This window comes from Dermochelys coriacea, chromosome 1 (assembly GCF_009764565.3).
Source record: "Dermochelys coriacea isolate rDerCor1 chromosome 1, rDerCor1.pri.v4, whole genome shotgun sequence".
In the NCBI taxonomy this organism is placed as follows: domain Eukaryota; kingdom Metazoa; phylum Chordata; order Testudines; family Dermochelyidae; genus Dermochelys; species Dermochelys coriacea.
The window spans coordinates 208,737,966-208,754,324 of NC_050068.2; the positions used below are offsets into that span (position 1 = coordinate 208,737,966).

Consider the following 16,359-nt stretch of genomic DNA (forward strand, 5'->3'; position numbering starts at 1 on the left):
GCTTGAAGATGCCTGAGCTTTTTCTGGTGACTGTTCATCTAGCACTACCCTTCCAAGCCATTGTAAAGTTGGGACTTTTTGTGTTTCTTCATTGAGCAGATCAATTTTAGTTCTGGAAACCGGGGTAGTCCTTAAGTCATATTTACATCATAGAATATCAGGGTTGGAAGGGACCTCAGGGGGTCATCTAGTCCAACCCCCTGCTCAAAGCAGGGCCAATCCCCAATTTTTACCCCAGATCCCTAAATGGCCCCCTCAAGGATTGAACTCACAACGCTGGGTTTAGCAGGCCAATGCTCAAACCACTGAGCTATCCCTCCCATCCAGTTCCCCTTCCTGAAGCTCCTTGCTTTGCTGTTTATAGGCACTCTTAAAAGCACATCTCTCATATGAATTTGCTTTATTGGGCCTATATTTCACATTTAATGAGAACTTTTGCCATTTCATTATCATTCTCTGAAGTCTAGGCAGTGCTTTGCACATTAGTTTTTGTAATATAAATTCCAGTGACTTATGGACTGGTTCTGTCTTGATTGATTTCTACTCTTAAAATCAATACTCCTTAAGCATACTCCTTAAAATGTTCAAACCCAAAAATCAGTTGTAAGCATTTTTGTTCAATCTGAGCATACTGGGCATAGCTCTGTTGTGATTAGAATGCATAAACGGCAAGCACATCTAGACCAATGTCTAACTCATCCCTCTCCAGAGTGTATTCTCCAGGGCTTTGTTTTACCTAGTTTTAATGTTTTAAGTGATGGGTCCTTTACTACATCCCTTGAGGGACTATTGCACAATCTGGTAGACCTTGCATACAAGATGATTTTTCTTCTTTTCAGCAGAGAAGAGTGACATGCTTGAGAAAAAAAAATTACATCCTCCTCCCCCATTTGTTTATCCTTCAAACTGAATTTAACCTCATTTGAGGCATAGGATAAGTCTACACTGCAAACAGAGGTGTGACTGCAGCATGCGTAGACATACCCAAACTAGCTTTGATCTAGCTAGTTTAAATAACAACAACAGCAGTGAAGCTGAGGCAGAATGGGTGGCAGCACAGGCTAGCAAATTGAGTACACATCCAGCATCCCGGGCAGGTTTCTACAGCTAGTGTTGCTGCCCATGCTGCTGCAACTCCACTACTATTGTTATGTAAGCTAGCTGGGGCATGTCTACAGGTGCTGCAGTCACACCACTGGTGGTGTAGACATACACATAGAAGTTGGGTCAAAGTACCAGGGAGGTTGTAACAGCAACACAATACATCCTCCTAGCAGATGCCCTGCCCCCCCACCCCCAATTCTCACTTTGTGGCAAATTATCCAGAACTGGGGCCTGAGCAGGGAGTAAGGAAGAAGGAGACAATGGACGAATTTAACTGTATTTCTTCAAACATTTTTAAAGGCTCTGTTGTAGGGGTGTGGGAGATGGGAGGGTATTTTATTCTTTCCCAACCAGTTCATGCTTTCCAGCTGGACAGAGGGTGGGGAAGGAGGAAGTGCCAGTTCATAATCTCTGATGTGCTACTGAGTCACTGCTCCACCTAGCCACAGCTCTTCCACATTATTCCAAAAAGAAGGAAAATGTAGATCGATTCATTATTGAATCTCACTTTGCAAGGGGCATTCACAGGAGGAGAAAAGGAAAAACACACTGTGGTCACTGGGGCCCAGCCAGCTAGAATGAGAGGTATAAAACTGTCAGAAGAATTCTGTGCAGGCGCCCCTTAGTGAGAATGTGGATTTATGCTCTGGATGGGGTTAGTTTCATAGTTGAACAACTAAATAAATTAAAAAGGAATGATGGACTAGAGCGGCATTACCTTGTTTCTACCACAATGGCTCATTAAACCTGTCAAGTCACATGGGTACAGGATGTAGCATTTTACAGCCCAGCTCTTCTTAATTGGAAAGAGGGGGCTATGGAATGGTTTAAAAGATAAGTCATGTTTCAGCGGGTTGATGAGGAATCCAGGATTAAATCTGAGGCTCCTTGGGTCTAAATCTGTGTACCACATTGGGAAGATTGAATGCAGTGTATTCCAAGTGACTCTCTCCAAAGCTAAAACCTTAAGTGTAAGGTTGCAGAATAGCCAAAGGGGGTGGTTGCACATGAAATACCTTGTAAAAGATTACCACAGCCCATTCAACAGGCTTAAAGGGTAATCTCTGAAATAATTGGAAAAAAGTTTATGCATCGCCCCACCTTCATAAAAATGCTACAGCTGAAAAAATTTGGTTTATTTGTAAAGTTTTGTAGAAAATTATTGTTTTCTTTCGCCTTGGCTGTAAAAGTAGCTCAAAGTTCTTAGACATAAAGAACTACCACAGTGGGCATCCAGCAGGGATTGAGGGATGAAAAGGAGGAAATAGAAGAGAATGGGCTAATGACTTCATTAATGTTCAAGTACCCTTCATCTAGAATTATACCAACTAGCTTCACAATTAATAATTATACTCACAATTGCTGTATGTATGTAAAGGGAATACATATGGTATAATATGGTGGTTTTATTTTAACATGAATTTGGGATGAACAATTTTTTTACTACTCAGCAGTAAAGTGGTCTTTAAACGTAAGCTTGTATAAAATCTTCAAAACACACACATGCACCATATATTCTCTCTATATACAAAAAGTCTGTGTGTGGGCTTGGTAGGCTTCCAGATGAAATGTGCTTGAATTAAATCATCATCATTAGTTTAGGAATATTTGTGAGGGTTTTTTTTAAAGTATTATTGGTACAGCTGTTCATCTCACTCCTCCTACAAAGCCAGGCTGCCATAATACCATGAATTCAAATGTATAGCACTCTTGGGGCACAGAAAACTAAACTAATATTTTTTAAATCTCTAATAACTACTTAAAATAGCTTTTGCATATACAACAACATACTGAGTGTGAGCAATATCTGAGGATCTTTCAGGGCTAGAAGGAAGTGCTAATTTGGGGCAGCCAGCACATTTTCTTGGTTTCAACTTTTTTGTTTAATACAGAGACAAGGTCTCAGTTTTCCTTTGCGACAGGTGTTGACATACTGTGGTGATGGGTATCAGATACATATTCCAAAGTTGGGGACTTCCTCATTCCAATGGTTTAAAGCTCTGGTTTCTAACTTTGCTGAGTCATGAGATACTAGTCCATTATTCTGTCACAGGAGTGTCACATCTAGACTTTGGTCAAGTTTGATTTTGGGGGAAACACCACATCAGAGGGAAAGAAGGAAACTGTTCTCTGGCAGGTTGTTTTAAAAGACAATGGTAGTTGCTTGAAGCTTTTCAGATGTTGGAAGATGTCCCAGTGTAAGTGGATTAATGAGCAGAGGGAAGGCGAGGGGTTAAAAGTTAAATATAACTGCAATTAGAAAAAAAGCACAAAACAGTCAACTTTGAAACACCAAGCTTCTTGGCTACTCTCACTTGCTTCAGCACCAGGCTCATGTAGGGCCTCCAAAATCCAAACTTTATTGGCAAGGAACAAGGTCACATGTCTGGCACCCACGGCATGCAGCAGAACTGCTCAGCTGAGCATGCTTGGAGCCAGGACATTGATTATAGGTAGGACCTCTCTTTTAAAGAAGTGAATAATCAGCAGTATGCTTCTGGTCCATATCCAAATCACTTTAACACTTTATTGTTGGTGGAATGGGAGTATATGTTGCTACTGAATACTAGTTGCTAGTAGCCGGATTTCTATTAAGCAGAATCTTAATGTGTCACCTTGGTATTGCTCATATTGCACAAACTCACTTATGAACTTTGATGCCAAAATTCCTGTCAAAATTTTCGACACCAGATGGAGCTCTTGACTCCCCTCCCTTCCAAACTCATCTCCCCAGACCAGTGTGAGTTGATCAAGCCAAGTGGCAGAGGAGGTAGGGTAAAGTGCTTTTGCTAATGGTGCCTAGATATGAATGTTGGTAGGCTAGGAAGAGAGACTATTTTGTGGCATTTGTTTCTCCTTTGGTCAGCCAGAGCATGTGTCTGTTGACCTTCAGTACATGTACAGTGAAGGGTTTCTCTCTTCTTTCAATGCTTTTGCATGAGTGGACATGATTTGGAGATAGGAAGAAGTCTATGGTTTTGCTCAATAAATTGTGTTTATGTGGGGGTTTAATATATTTTGTATCATGCCCAGAGATTTTACACTTTGTTAGTGGAAAAATAAATTTAATCAAGGCTGGGATTTTCTAAGGCACCTGAAGTAGCTATCATTGGGATTGCTCAATGGGCTCATGGTACAAAACAGAGAAAGAAGTGTCCCCTTCCCTACTAGACCTTTAAAGACTTAATATTTCCCCAAATTTGTTCCATATTAAAAATGACTTAAATGAATGCCGTATCATCCTATTTACAAAGAAGATTGTTTTAAGGCTCTTAACTATTTTAAGATTTGCTGCTAAATATCTCAGACAAGGTGTTTCAGTTCTAGAGATTTTTGAAAAATTTTCATGTGAGGGGAGGAGGATCCATGGAAAATACTGACAAAAACAAAGATTTTCCACAGAACATTGGGTTTTAAAGGAAAACCTGAAAACTGAAGACTTTCAGTCAGTCAAAAACTGAAAGCTCCCTTTGAGAAAATTGAAAAAAAGATATTTCATTCTGGATCATGTTGACCAACTCAAAACATTTCAGGCTGGGGAAATGTCTTATTTCATGACAGTTCAAAGTTAAAATTGGTCTACCTTTGCTGCTATAGCACTTCATGTTCAGGTGCCTCATGCCCCTATTCTCCCCTAGGGGCCAGGTTCCTCAGCTGGATTACTCTCCCATGAAAAACCACAGCCTCCTCTCTTGCTGACCCATCGCAGAGCATCAAGGGAATCACATGAGTGTGGTATATCATGGGAGATGTAGTCTATCTGGGGAGCTCAGCCCACAGAGCCGAAGGGATGTATGAAACAATTGAACTACAACTTCCATGATATCCGTGGCAGCTCCGGGGATGTGGTTTAATGTCAAGCCAAGTTGAAATGAAATGTTTCAATCCAGACATTTTGAAATATTTTGTTTCAATAAAAAAATCTCAAAACAAAATGTTTTGACAATTCCAAATTGCAAGAGTCTGTTTTCAGCCAAAAGTTTTTGGCTGAAAATTTTCATCAAACATATCTTTTAGTAGAAAATGCAGTTTCTGCACAAATTACATTTTCCAAATTTTTTGAAGGAATGCAAAAATGAAATATTTTGTTTTGGATGAGTTTGACCCAAATCTAAATATTTCAGTTTGTTGAGCTGACCCAAAATATTTTGTTTCATTAAACTGTACCTTTCTATGCTATCACATTGTATTTTGGGAGTTTTAGTTCAGATGCCTCATGCCCCCAGAGTCTCCTGTGGGCTGGGATCCCCAGCTGGACTACATCTCCCATGATGCAATGCAGTATCCCTCTGACTGACCCACTTGGTGCCTCATGGAAAGCACATGACTGCAGGCACATCATGGGAAGTGTAGTCCAGCCATGCAGCTTCTTGTCCATAGAAAAGAAGGGGGGCATGAGGCAGTTTAACAGACAGAAATGAAACATTTCAGTTGGGGGAATATCTACATGTTTTGTTCCATTCAAAAATGCCACACAATATTCTGCCATCAAAATTTGGTGGAACTTTTCAGTCCATGTAAAATTTCAGTATTTCAACTTTTATCCATATTTGGGATGAAAATAAATATTGCAATATCAGATATTCCCATGGGACATGCCTGACAATGGCAGTGGAGACGCATGGAGCTGACATCTCCTCATAGTAATCACTCATTCCAAGTATGGATCCCAGTATGCACAAACCTGAGGAACAAAACAGGATGTTAGCCCCTTGATCCCAAAGCCATTACCCACTCTTGTTTCTCATGCTCAGTGGGAATGGGTCTTAATTTAAATTGTAGGAGATGAGGGAACTGCAATTCATCTTCCAAATTTTCTCAAGCTGGGAACTTCAGGATATTTGATGAATCCCAAAAGAGATTTCAGCTCACAAATACCTTTCTCTTGTGCATGCTAGTTAGGTGACTTCTGCAAACAACTGCAGAAGGAAATTGTGCCATAATTCCAGCCACTGCAAGGTTTGAGATCTATAGATGGAAAATATTATATAAGAGCAAGTATTATTATTAAGTTATTCCTGTTACCCCTCCTCTTCTATTTGAGATAGGAGGGCATGTACTGCAGTCTGAAAGAATGACAACACAAAGAGTATTGGTGATCCTCTAATGATGAGGGGACCTCAAGTTAGTGATGAGAGAGCCTCAAAAGGTCCCAAAAGTCAATTTGGTTCTGATAAGCTTTCAAAGGATAGATATTTCCAAACTTTTCCCAAGCTACCTGATCCTCCCGGAGCCACAAAACAATGGTGAACATCCCACAAGAATAGCCTAAAAGGACCAGACTAAGAAATATTTTAATCATTTTCCTCAAACCTTCAGAAAGGTTCTATTTGCGTTTTTGAAAAAGGGGCAGAGTAGTTCATATTTTAGCCAAACTGGCTCACTCATCTTTTATCATTTCTCTGTCCATGGTGCTGATTTGTTTTTAACAAACTTAATTGGAATTAAAACGACAATAGTTTGAAACATACAGCATTAAATTAATGCACATAGAGTTGGAATTCTCCCTCCCCTCTTCAAATCTGAGAACTCTAGAAATGTTAAAGCTAATCTCAGCTTTCATTTTTGGCTAATATAAAATTTTAACTATTGCAGTGAGTGAAAATGTCTTCAGTTATGGCTGATGGTGTGACAGGATGAACTGCCTTTTTTTAAAAAAATCCCAAATTACTCCTGGTTCCTCCATACTCCCAACTGAAATGCAGCTACTTCTGGGGTGGAAGATGACAGCTGTGAGAAATCCTATGTATGTACCTGTTAGCAGAGGAAGTCAAGAATGTACCCAGCTGGAGCTTAAGAAAGATGTTAGATTGGCACAAACCTGAGTTAATTCCACTAGAACTGGGATCAACAGAGCTAACCTCCTGGGGTGTTATGGGATCTTTAAAGAACATGAATGGCACAGGTTTCAATTGTATATCTCATCTGAAAGACAGCACTATGGCCATTTTTTCAATATTTCCTCAGAAAGAAGACCAGCATCAACCATATCTTGATCTTGCAGTGCATGAATTTCCTTTAGAGGTCTCCTCTCTCAACATAATCTGGCTCAGCTCTGTTTAACCTGTGAGATCTTAGAAGATCACAGCACAAGGGGGTACAGCTACATAACTTCCACAACTGTTTGCTTCTTCTAATTCATTCATGTATTCATTCTTCTTTAAAGAAAGAAAATTAGTTTAAAACCCAGCCATAGCCATATTAAAAAGTGTATCCTTTTTGTTTGTTTTTACTGGGCAAGAAGCCAGAAGTATCTTACCTGCCTGCTTTAGTGATGATCATCTCTGTCCCAATGTCATGGAATCTTTTCCAGAGGTCAGCACACTGCAGCTCTACCTGGATCTCCTCCATGGATGATGGAGGAGGAGGCTGGGGACCTGAGCCAGATGTGAGGTCAGAGTGGGAGCCAAATGAGCAGGATGTTCTCTCAGTCAACACCTCTGTGTCTGACCCAGTGCTCTGCTCTGAATCTGAAAAGTAAATACACCATGTAAGACACTTCAATTCTGCTGCACAAGTGGGAGAAGAAAGGAAAAGAACCAACAGTGAGAACCTCTGGAGATGGTGCAATGGCCTTTTATTGTTCTGATTTATTACCTGATTTCTGGATCTCTGTTTCCAACATGACATCTAGCATTTTAGTAAAGTTTTAGAAACAGCTGAATAAAATTGCCCACAACATAAAATATAAAACATCACCATGATGCCGAGAATGAAGCACAATGTATAGATTAAAAATAGAAAGGAAAAAAATAATTCAACCCCCAGTTAGATGGGCTCACTGGAAAACTACATTCCATTTAATTGCACATCATCCCACACTACTATTGCAGAGTTAGCTATTTTTAAACAAAGTACTTTTTTCCTTTTAATACCCTTGTCATCAAAAATAATGAAGGGGTTTTTGTTTTTGTTTTTTGGCAGCACCACTTTGGAAATGTATTTTATTTGTTCTTATACATAGGTGGCTAGTTATATGGGCCCATGGTGCCTGTGCTCCACCAATAATTCAGGAACGTGGGCCCGGTTCCACCAGTGTTGGGGCTTATATTTTCAGATCCATAGGACGGACCAGGGCTACCGTCCCAGGCCCTGCGCTTTGGGGGACCCTGCGCTTCAGGGGGACGCAAGGTCCAGAGCAGTCTGGGGACTAGTGGGGGGCCTGGCACTGGCAGCAGCTCTGTCCTTCTGCTTCCTGCCCCTGCTCTGCCCCTGTCCCGTCCCCACTTCACGCCTTCCCCCAATCCCCTGCCCCATCTATTCTTGCCCCTGCTCTACCCCTGCCCCATCCCCACTCCAATCCTTCTCCCACCCCGCCTTTTCCCACTCCTGCTCCAACCCCATCTCTCCCCCATTCCACCCCTTCCCTCAAGCCCCCGCCCCTCCTCTTTCTGGTTTCCACACCCTCCCCCGAGCAATGCTGGGAGCGGGAGGACAGAGCAGAATGGGGTGGGCTGGGGCTTGGTCACTCACTGCTGTCAGCACCAGGACCCCTGCTAAATCCCCAGGCCACCCTGGACCCTGCATCCCCCAGAAGCACAGAGCCCCGTAAAGCACGGGGCCCAGGGCAGTTGCCCCAGTCCGTTCTATGGATAGGACAGCTCTACTTCGACCCGTTCTGGGCACCAACAAAAATTATACAAACCTGGCACCCATGTTCCTATAATATAATTTTTGGAACAATGACATTTCCTGGGAAAACAACCATGCCGCTTTTGGTGAGGAAAATGCTATAGGCTACCAAAGGACAAGGAGGAAGGATGGTAAACATATGGAATCATGGGAAAGCAACTGAAACAAATGGCATAAAGGATTTCAAGAGACCGCAAGATCTCTTTGTGGAGAAGGAAGGGGTTAAAGGGGACTAGCTAAAGAAGAGAGCTGGGACTGAGATCAACCAAAAGGAAAGCTGGTATGTTGAGCCAGATGTCTATACTGAAAATATCTTTTGTACTAACAAGCAAAAGCACAATAATCAGTATAGTACTAGACTACTGGGGTAAATTAAAGTTATGTTTAACAGTGGTGATTCCTTGCACCAGTATTCACACCATCTTTACATCGAAAGAAATTCATAACCTTTTAAAAATAGAGATTGCCTTACAAATTGGTTTTATGGCAAATTACTTACTAATATTAATATTAAATAATCAAATGCAATTGATAAATAACAAACATACACAGAGACTTTCAGAGCAAAGGATTCCAAGGAGCTTTGCAAATTTAAAAAATTGATATACAAACTATATCCAGGGATGACCTCACCAATCGCTCAAATGCAGCCATGTTCATGGGAGAATAAGACAACTGTTTAATGGTGTACAGGAATATTACATACTGTTTAAGACAGGAAGTACTGCCCATAGGGGTCATATAGGGAAGGCTAGCTCAAGGGCTAGCATCTCTTCCATTGCAAAAAGTGTGGTGGAATCTTTAATAATTACTAGTGGTCAGAGTCTCAGGACAGTTTGTCTGAAAGACATACCATCAGCAGCAGAGTACATCTGAAGGCAAAAAGCACTGGTTCAGTAAAAACTCAGAGAGAAAAGTGCCACCTATTGAACCACCAGGACCACTTCCTGAAGCACATAAGTGTTCTTGGAAACCTCCTAAAAGTAATGACATGGGCACAAACTGCTTAGCTCATATTAGCTGATGAATTTACAGAATAAGGTGTAATTCACAAACCTTTTGCTTCTGTAACAATCCTGAGTGAATCTGGCACTGAACCTCACTCTGAGCAATTTTCAGTATAAGTCATCCCTGTGATTTCTCATTGGACAATCTCTGGCTTTAAGCAGATGCCTTAGAGTCAACAGCATTTCAGTGAATTGACTGGAACTGTGTGCTACCGAGATCTACAGATCTTGGGCCTGATCCTCCTCTCTCCCGTTTTACATTGATGTAACTCCAGTAACTCCAGTAGAATTACTCCTGTTTGACAATGATGTAAGTGAAAAAAGAATCAGATCCTTTTATTATAATTCACTGTCCAGGTGCAAACTGTTAGTCCATTAGGCCTTCAGCAGTGGCCAATATCTTATGTGTCAATATCTGACCAACTGTGCAATGTGACACATGGGAAAATCAAATCCTTCCTTACCCCTATGACTATCACTTTTTTGTGCCCTGAAACATGATCTGTGATTATCCCTATATTAGACTTCAGAACAGCAAATGCTGTTGTTCAGAAAATTACCCTTTTGTTTTGTTTTTCAATTTGGGAGATGGGTGAGGAGGGCTCACTGGCATTGCCAGTTCTTTGTTCTGTAAGCATTGGGACTTACTTAGCATTTTCCTTCATTTTTGCTGAGCCAAGTCCTCCAATCTGGAATCAAACTTAAAAAAAAGATTGATCCTGTGAAGTGCTGAGCACTCCTTTGAGATCCAGAGTTCATTCCAGTCCTAATGAATTCAAAATCAGTTGCGGGTATTCAGCACCTCAAAGGCAGCTCCAGTGATTGATTTCCTACTCTGCATCCTGCAGTACTCCAAAACCATAGCATGCTATCTTTGATACGCACTGGGATACTGAGGATCAGGGACTTTGCTGTCCCCAAGTGAGTCTGAAAATGTCATAATACATAAAGAGGAATGGCCAACTTGCCCTGCTCTTTTTGGTTTTATGTCCTAACAGAAAGAACCTGCTGCCTCCAGTCCCTATAGGGTTATTCATTGCAGAGACCAGTGGCTGGCAGTAGCATACATCATTTTGGCCCATCTACTTGTTTGTAATGGAATATAGTAGCAACACCACCTGAGTCACTTCTGACACTTTGAACTTCTGGGCTTGGTTCTCTTCTTTTTGAATTCAACAGATTTACTTCTGGTTTACACCAGCGCAACTGTGGGGAGAATCAAGCCCTATGATTCTGGCTATGGAGGGAGTGGTTCCTGATGCAGAAAAGTTTGTGGACATGCTCAGTGGTGAGCAACGGCAAACACCAGTTACTGCTGCTGACTGAGATACTAACAAAAAAGCTTCCAGGTAAGAGAAGCTTCATATGACTTCTTCTATCTCACTCAGGGAAAGGCCCAGCCAGAGTCCCCTGGAAGAACTGCTTCATACAAAACACCAAGTGCCTAATCTGAGATCCAGAGGAGGTGCAGGACAAACAGGCAAGTGACTCCATGTGAAGGACGGAACACTATAGTGATCGGTATCATATGAAGGCTGGCTACCTGCTGCCATATACAGCACTGATGGGCTTGGGGGTGGGAACTCATACTATTTGCTAAGTACATTTGATTCTTAGTGGTTACAGACCTATTAGGTGGAGTCTCTCCTCCTTCCAGGGCAGGATATAGTCCCTCAGAAAGGACACATCAAAACTGAGCTCTTCCATTGCTGACATTAGTAAGGGTGGGAATGGAGACAATTGAGGATTTTAATCCTTTCATATAGTATCCTTACCCCTTTCACTTAGGGTGAGCTCAGTTCAGATCTGCCCTCCTTGTTTCTAACAGCCACCCTGGACTTGCACCAGCTGACTTTATGGACTTTTCTCTATGAACTCCCTCCAATCAAACATCTACTTCCAGGATGTCCCTTCCCAAAATCCCATAGCTTCTTTATGGCTCCTGTTGACTGGAACAATTTCCTGTACCCCTGCGTTGTTGACTCTCCCACCATTTTCCAATATCTTCTAAAAACAACCCTTTTCTCTCTTGCCTGTACCTCATATATTCTCTTTCCCCCCTGCTGTACTCTGTTGTTTAACTCAGCTGTGATATATGTAGAAATGTAACTGGAAGGAAATGTTGACATTCTGTTTTCTGTGCAGAGAAGTCCCCGCCTACCACAGTACCATGCTGTCCCTTCAGCCAGCCCAGGCAATCTTTTCTCCCCAGAGAGACTAGAGAAGGAAAAGGGAATAAAGAGTCCACAACCTGCTACCCCACATCACAAAGTGCCTGTAGAACCAGTGAGCTGATCCCATTTCAGATGATGGAGACTGTTTCTGACCTGCATCAGAAGAGCTGGTGCTGTTTGTGAGGAACATCTTGCAACAATATTGACAGTTAGATTCAGAAGATGCCCTGGGCTTTTTTTACATGCATAATAAACATCCCTAGACCTGAAGCAATGACCTTCTGTCTATTGGACTTGGTGTTTATAACAAGTTCTCCTCTTTCTGTTACCCTATTGTATGGATTTTTACTGTCATGAAAGGCCCTGAATATCACATTGACCACATATCCAGCAATCTGCTAGCATTGGGCCAGAAGGAAAAGGGAACTCCTGGAATGATTAATAGTGCCTGTGCCTATCAGCAACATCATGAGGTCACTTTGTGAGTCCTCAGGGATGTTGGTGCTTGGGAAGGCTGGCTGGGACTGGGGGACAAGAGGGAACTATTATGGTTTGTTTGAGGTTATGATTGTTGTTTTGTTAACTTTACCGATAATCCTTTTTTAGATCTCCTTTTCCTGTTCCCTCCAAATAAATTGAACCTCCCTATGGCTTTCACCATGGTTTTCATCATATATGTCATTTTTTGTCTACGGGCTCCACAGAGCTTTGTGTGCACTACTGTGAACTGAAACTGTTCTCAGTGGACCAATAGTGTTACATAGATACTTAATGGAGATTAAGGGGCATGCCTACTGTAACAAACCACTTTTAAATGGGTGTTAAATATGACATTGTCCCTACTGTTTAGTTAAAAAATTAAAGTCTATCTATCTACCTTCTGAAACAACAACCCAGTATCTCCTATCCATTTTCCACTATACACAAGCCCAGTGTCTTCCCCACACAGGGCTAAATTCTGCCCCAGTTTCACTGTGCAAATCTATTGATATTCCAATCCCTTCCATAGGTGTAAGCAAGAGCAGAATTTAACATAACATAAGAACATAAGAATGGCCATACTGGGTCAGACCAAAGGGCCATCCAGCCCAGTATCCTGTCTGCCGACAGTGGCCAATGCCAGGTGCCCCAGAGGGAGTGAACTTAACAGGCAATGATCTAGTGATCTCTCTCCTGCCATCCAGCTCCACTCTCTGACAAACAGTGATCCCCCTCTTTCCACAGCCCAACAATACAATGCCACCATCTGCATTATGTGGTGCACAACAGGGCAGCATCCCTGACCTGCTTTCTGCAGCATAGCTGCATATCCCTACTTGTTCTGGAGTCCCACTTTATACAACACAACAGTCTACTATCTTCAAGTGCTTTCTATAACCCAGTTTCCCAATGTCCCCCACACAGACAACCTACCTTTCCATAACAGCCAACTTGTGACCATACAGCAACCCAGTGCTGAAGATGAAGCCATATCAGAGCTATGAAAGGTGCTGACTTTTTTCACTAATTCTACACATTGTTTTTCAGCAGGGCTTTATTTGTACTTGGAATATCAATAATAAATATTGAGCATTAAGAAAAAAGGACCCGTGGTCATATAAGGTAAATCTTGCATTCAAGTAGTGCAACTCGTGCACTCAAAAAATGCATTACTCTCAAGTACCCAAGCATAAACAAAGGAGTAGCGTGTAGGAGTAGGGGAGGTGATTTTACCTCTGTACATCACATTGGTGAGACCAGTTCTGGAATACTAATGTCCATGTTTTAAAAAGAACGTTGGAAAAAATTGGAGAGGGTGTAGGAAAGAGTCACAAAAATGGTTCATGGACTGGAGAAAATGTCTTATAGTAAGAGACTTACAGAGCTCAGTCTGTTTAGCTTATCAAAAAGAAGATTGATAGGTGACTTGATTACAGAGTGTAAGTACCTTCAAGGGCAGAAAATACAGTGAACTAAAGGGCTTGTTCATCTAGCAGGAAAAAGGCATACAAGACCCAAGGGATGGCAGCTGAAACCAGATAAATATAAATAAAAAATGAGCCATACATTTTAACAGTGAGAGCGATTAACCCTTGGAACAAACTCCAAAGGGAAGTGATGGATTTTCCATCTCTTGATGTCTTCAGATTAAGACTGGATGCCTTTCTAGAAGATATGCTTTAGCTACAACACAAGTTACTGGGCTCAATATAGGGGTAAGTGGGTGATATGTAATGGATTATGATATACAGGAGGTCAGACTGGATGATCTAATGGCCCTTGCTGGACTTTAAACTCTATGAATCTATAAATCTTTGTTTTGGGAGTTGCACTTCTGTAACTCAGGGCAGAACTGGTCCACAATGACTGTCTTCAGATCTCCTAATGGGTTCTCCTATTGGTCACCTATTTTGGGGGTATTACTCATTATATTAGGCTTCAAAAATTCCTTACTGTAAAGAACCCAAGATACTAAACTACACAATATTAAAAATAAAGAGAAAATCTTACATGTGTATAATGCCACTTCTCCAGGAACACTTTACAACCCTTAACACACACTCTCTCTCTGTTTGTATATGTACAGTGTGGATTCCTTCCCACTCCACTGCAATGACGGTTTCTCTGGGCCAGAATGTGGCAGCTGTTAGGTTTTAGTTATTTATTTGCACAGCTTATTTCTGTTTGCAAGCTTTGTGAACATTTTGTACAACAGGTGGCCATTACTCTTCTTAAAGTACATTTGCTAACAATAAGAATCTATGCTCTAAATAGATCACGCAAAACCCTGCACACACGTAGACATGGCAAACTTGGGTGAGGTCACATATAGTCATATAGTGACCCTTGTGGTAGAGAGAGAACACAGCTGAAATGACTATAAAGGGAATTCCTTATTCAGGCTGCTGAACACAGACAGAGCCTGTAGTTCTCTCTAGATCTCTCACTTTCATATTAACTAATGTCAGCACAAGGGCCTCCACAAAGTCAATCACATATAACAGACATGCATAAAAGGACCTTGCTATTGGGGTCATAAGTACAAAAGGTCACTTTTAGGAAGGCTAAGTGCCTGGAGGATATAGCAACCACATAGTGGCAGCTCAACCACATAGACCTCTCCCTAAGTATCTTTCACAGTAGCCAAATGCCACATGCTAAACATAAAATACAGCTGGAAGATAATTCTACAGCAGTCCGTCATGGTGTACCAGAGTGTCTTACCAGAAAAAACTATTTTTCATTCATTCATTCTAATGTATTAACTGTGCTCTCTCAAACTTGAGGTACACTATAAAAAGCGTGCAGTCCCAATTGTAATATATTCATTATCATCAATATGTAGTACATGTACTACAGTAGCACCTACAGCCCCCAGATAATATTGGGCCTATTGTGGTAGCCAATGTAAAGACACACAGGGTCTGGTTTTCTTCATTTACGAAGGCCCCTTTACACACTCTGGCAGCAGAAAGGGGCCTTAAAATAATCTCCTTCCACTTTTAGACCTTTTACACAGCCAGAGCAGATCTCAACATAAATGAGAATTAGGTCCACAGTGACAGGCTTTACAAGCTCAACAGAGGAGACAGACAAAAAGTGGGAGAAAGGTAAGTATTATTATCATCCCGTTTTACAGATGGGGGCTGAAGCACAGGCAGATTAAACAGCTTGCCCAAAGTCACCCATGAAATCTAGGACAGAGTCAGGATTTCAATCCAGAGCTCATGAGCCTTGGTCCAGTGTCTTAACCACCAGGATATCCTTTTTATCAACACAAAAAGTAAACAACAGTCATTCTAGTTCACAATGTGGGTCTCACATCCACCGGACTGCTTATTGCCAGGCTCCATTACTTCCACATTGGCTTATTCCACACGAGACCCAGTAAAGGAACATGGGTCCGATCGAAGTAAAAAAACATGTGCCTGATTCACTGGTATGCTTCATCTGCTTGGCACTGCTCCAGCAATGCAAAGCTGCTGTACACCTATTTTAATCCACAAGTTGAACTGGATTTACTGCTCCTCTGAATTGGCAGAGCAGTGCAAAGCAGATGATGTTTACCAGTGTATTTGGCCCTATATGTTTTTCTCAAAAAGCTCACTCTTGCTTCATCCAGGAATATGAGTATATATTCACAGTCTAAAACTTAATTAATTAGCCTCTTACAGTTTGTATGGCAACGTCCACCTTCTCTGTATGTATATACATATCTTCTTACTATATGTTCCATTCTATGCATTCGATGAAGTGGGCTGTAGCCCACGAAAGCTTATGCTTTAATAAATTTGTTAGTCTCTAAGGTGCCATAAGTACTCCTGTTCTTAAAACTTTAAAGTGGCTTTTTATCTCCCAGTCAGTCCTCTTCTTCAACAGTGTTGAGGTCCCACCTAGCAGTGTGGAGGTAAAGAAAGCTTTTACATTTTGAAGATTACAGTTTGGAGCCAGATTTTTGAGAG

At 41.5% G+C, this 16,359-nt stretch overlaps 1 protein-coding gene across 1 annotated transcript in view; it reads right to left on the reverse strand.

Moving 5' to 3' along the window:
* The window catches only part of TBX15 (T-box transcription factor 15), a 48,108-nt gene extending 40,367 nt beyond the window's left edge, over positions 1-7,741 (reverse strand). Inside the window, exons 1-2 of the mRNA XM_043505951.1 lie at positions 7,702-7,741; positions 7,364-7,574 (exon numbers count right to left, since the gene is read on the reverse strand). Coding sequence (XP_043361886.1) covers positions 7,364-7,574; positions 7,702-7,741 — 251 coding nt within the window. The remainder of the gene's footprint in view (positions 1-7,363; positions 7,575-7,701) is intronic.
* Positions 7,742-16,359: the final 8,618 nt, after the last annotated feature.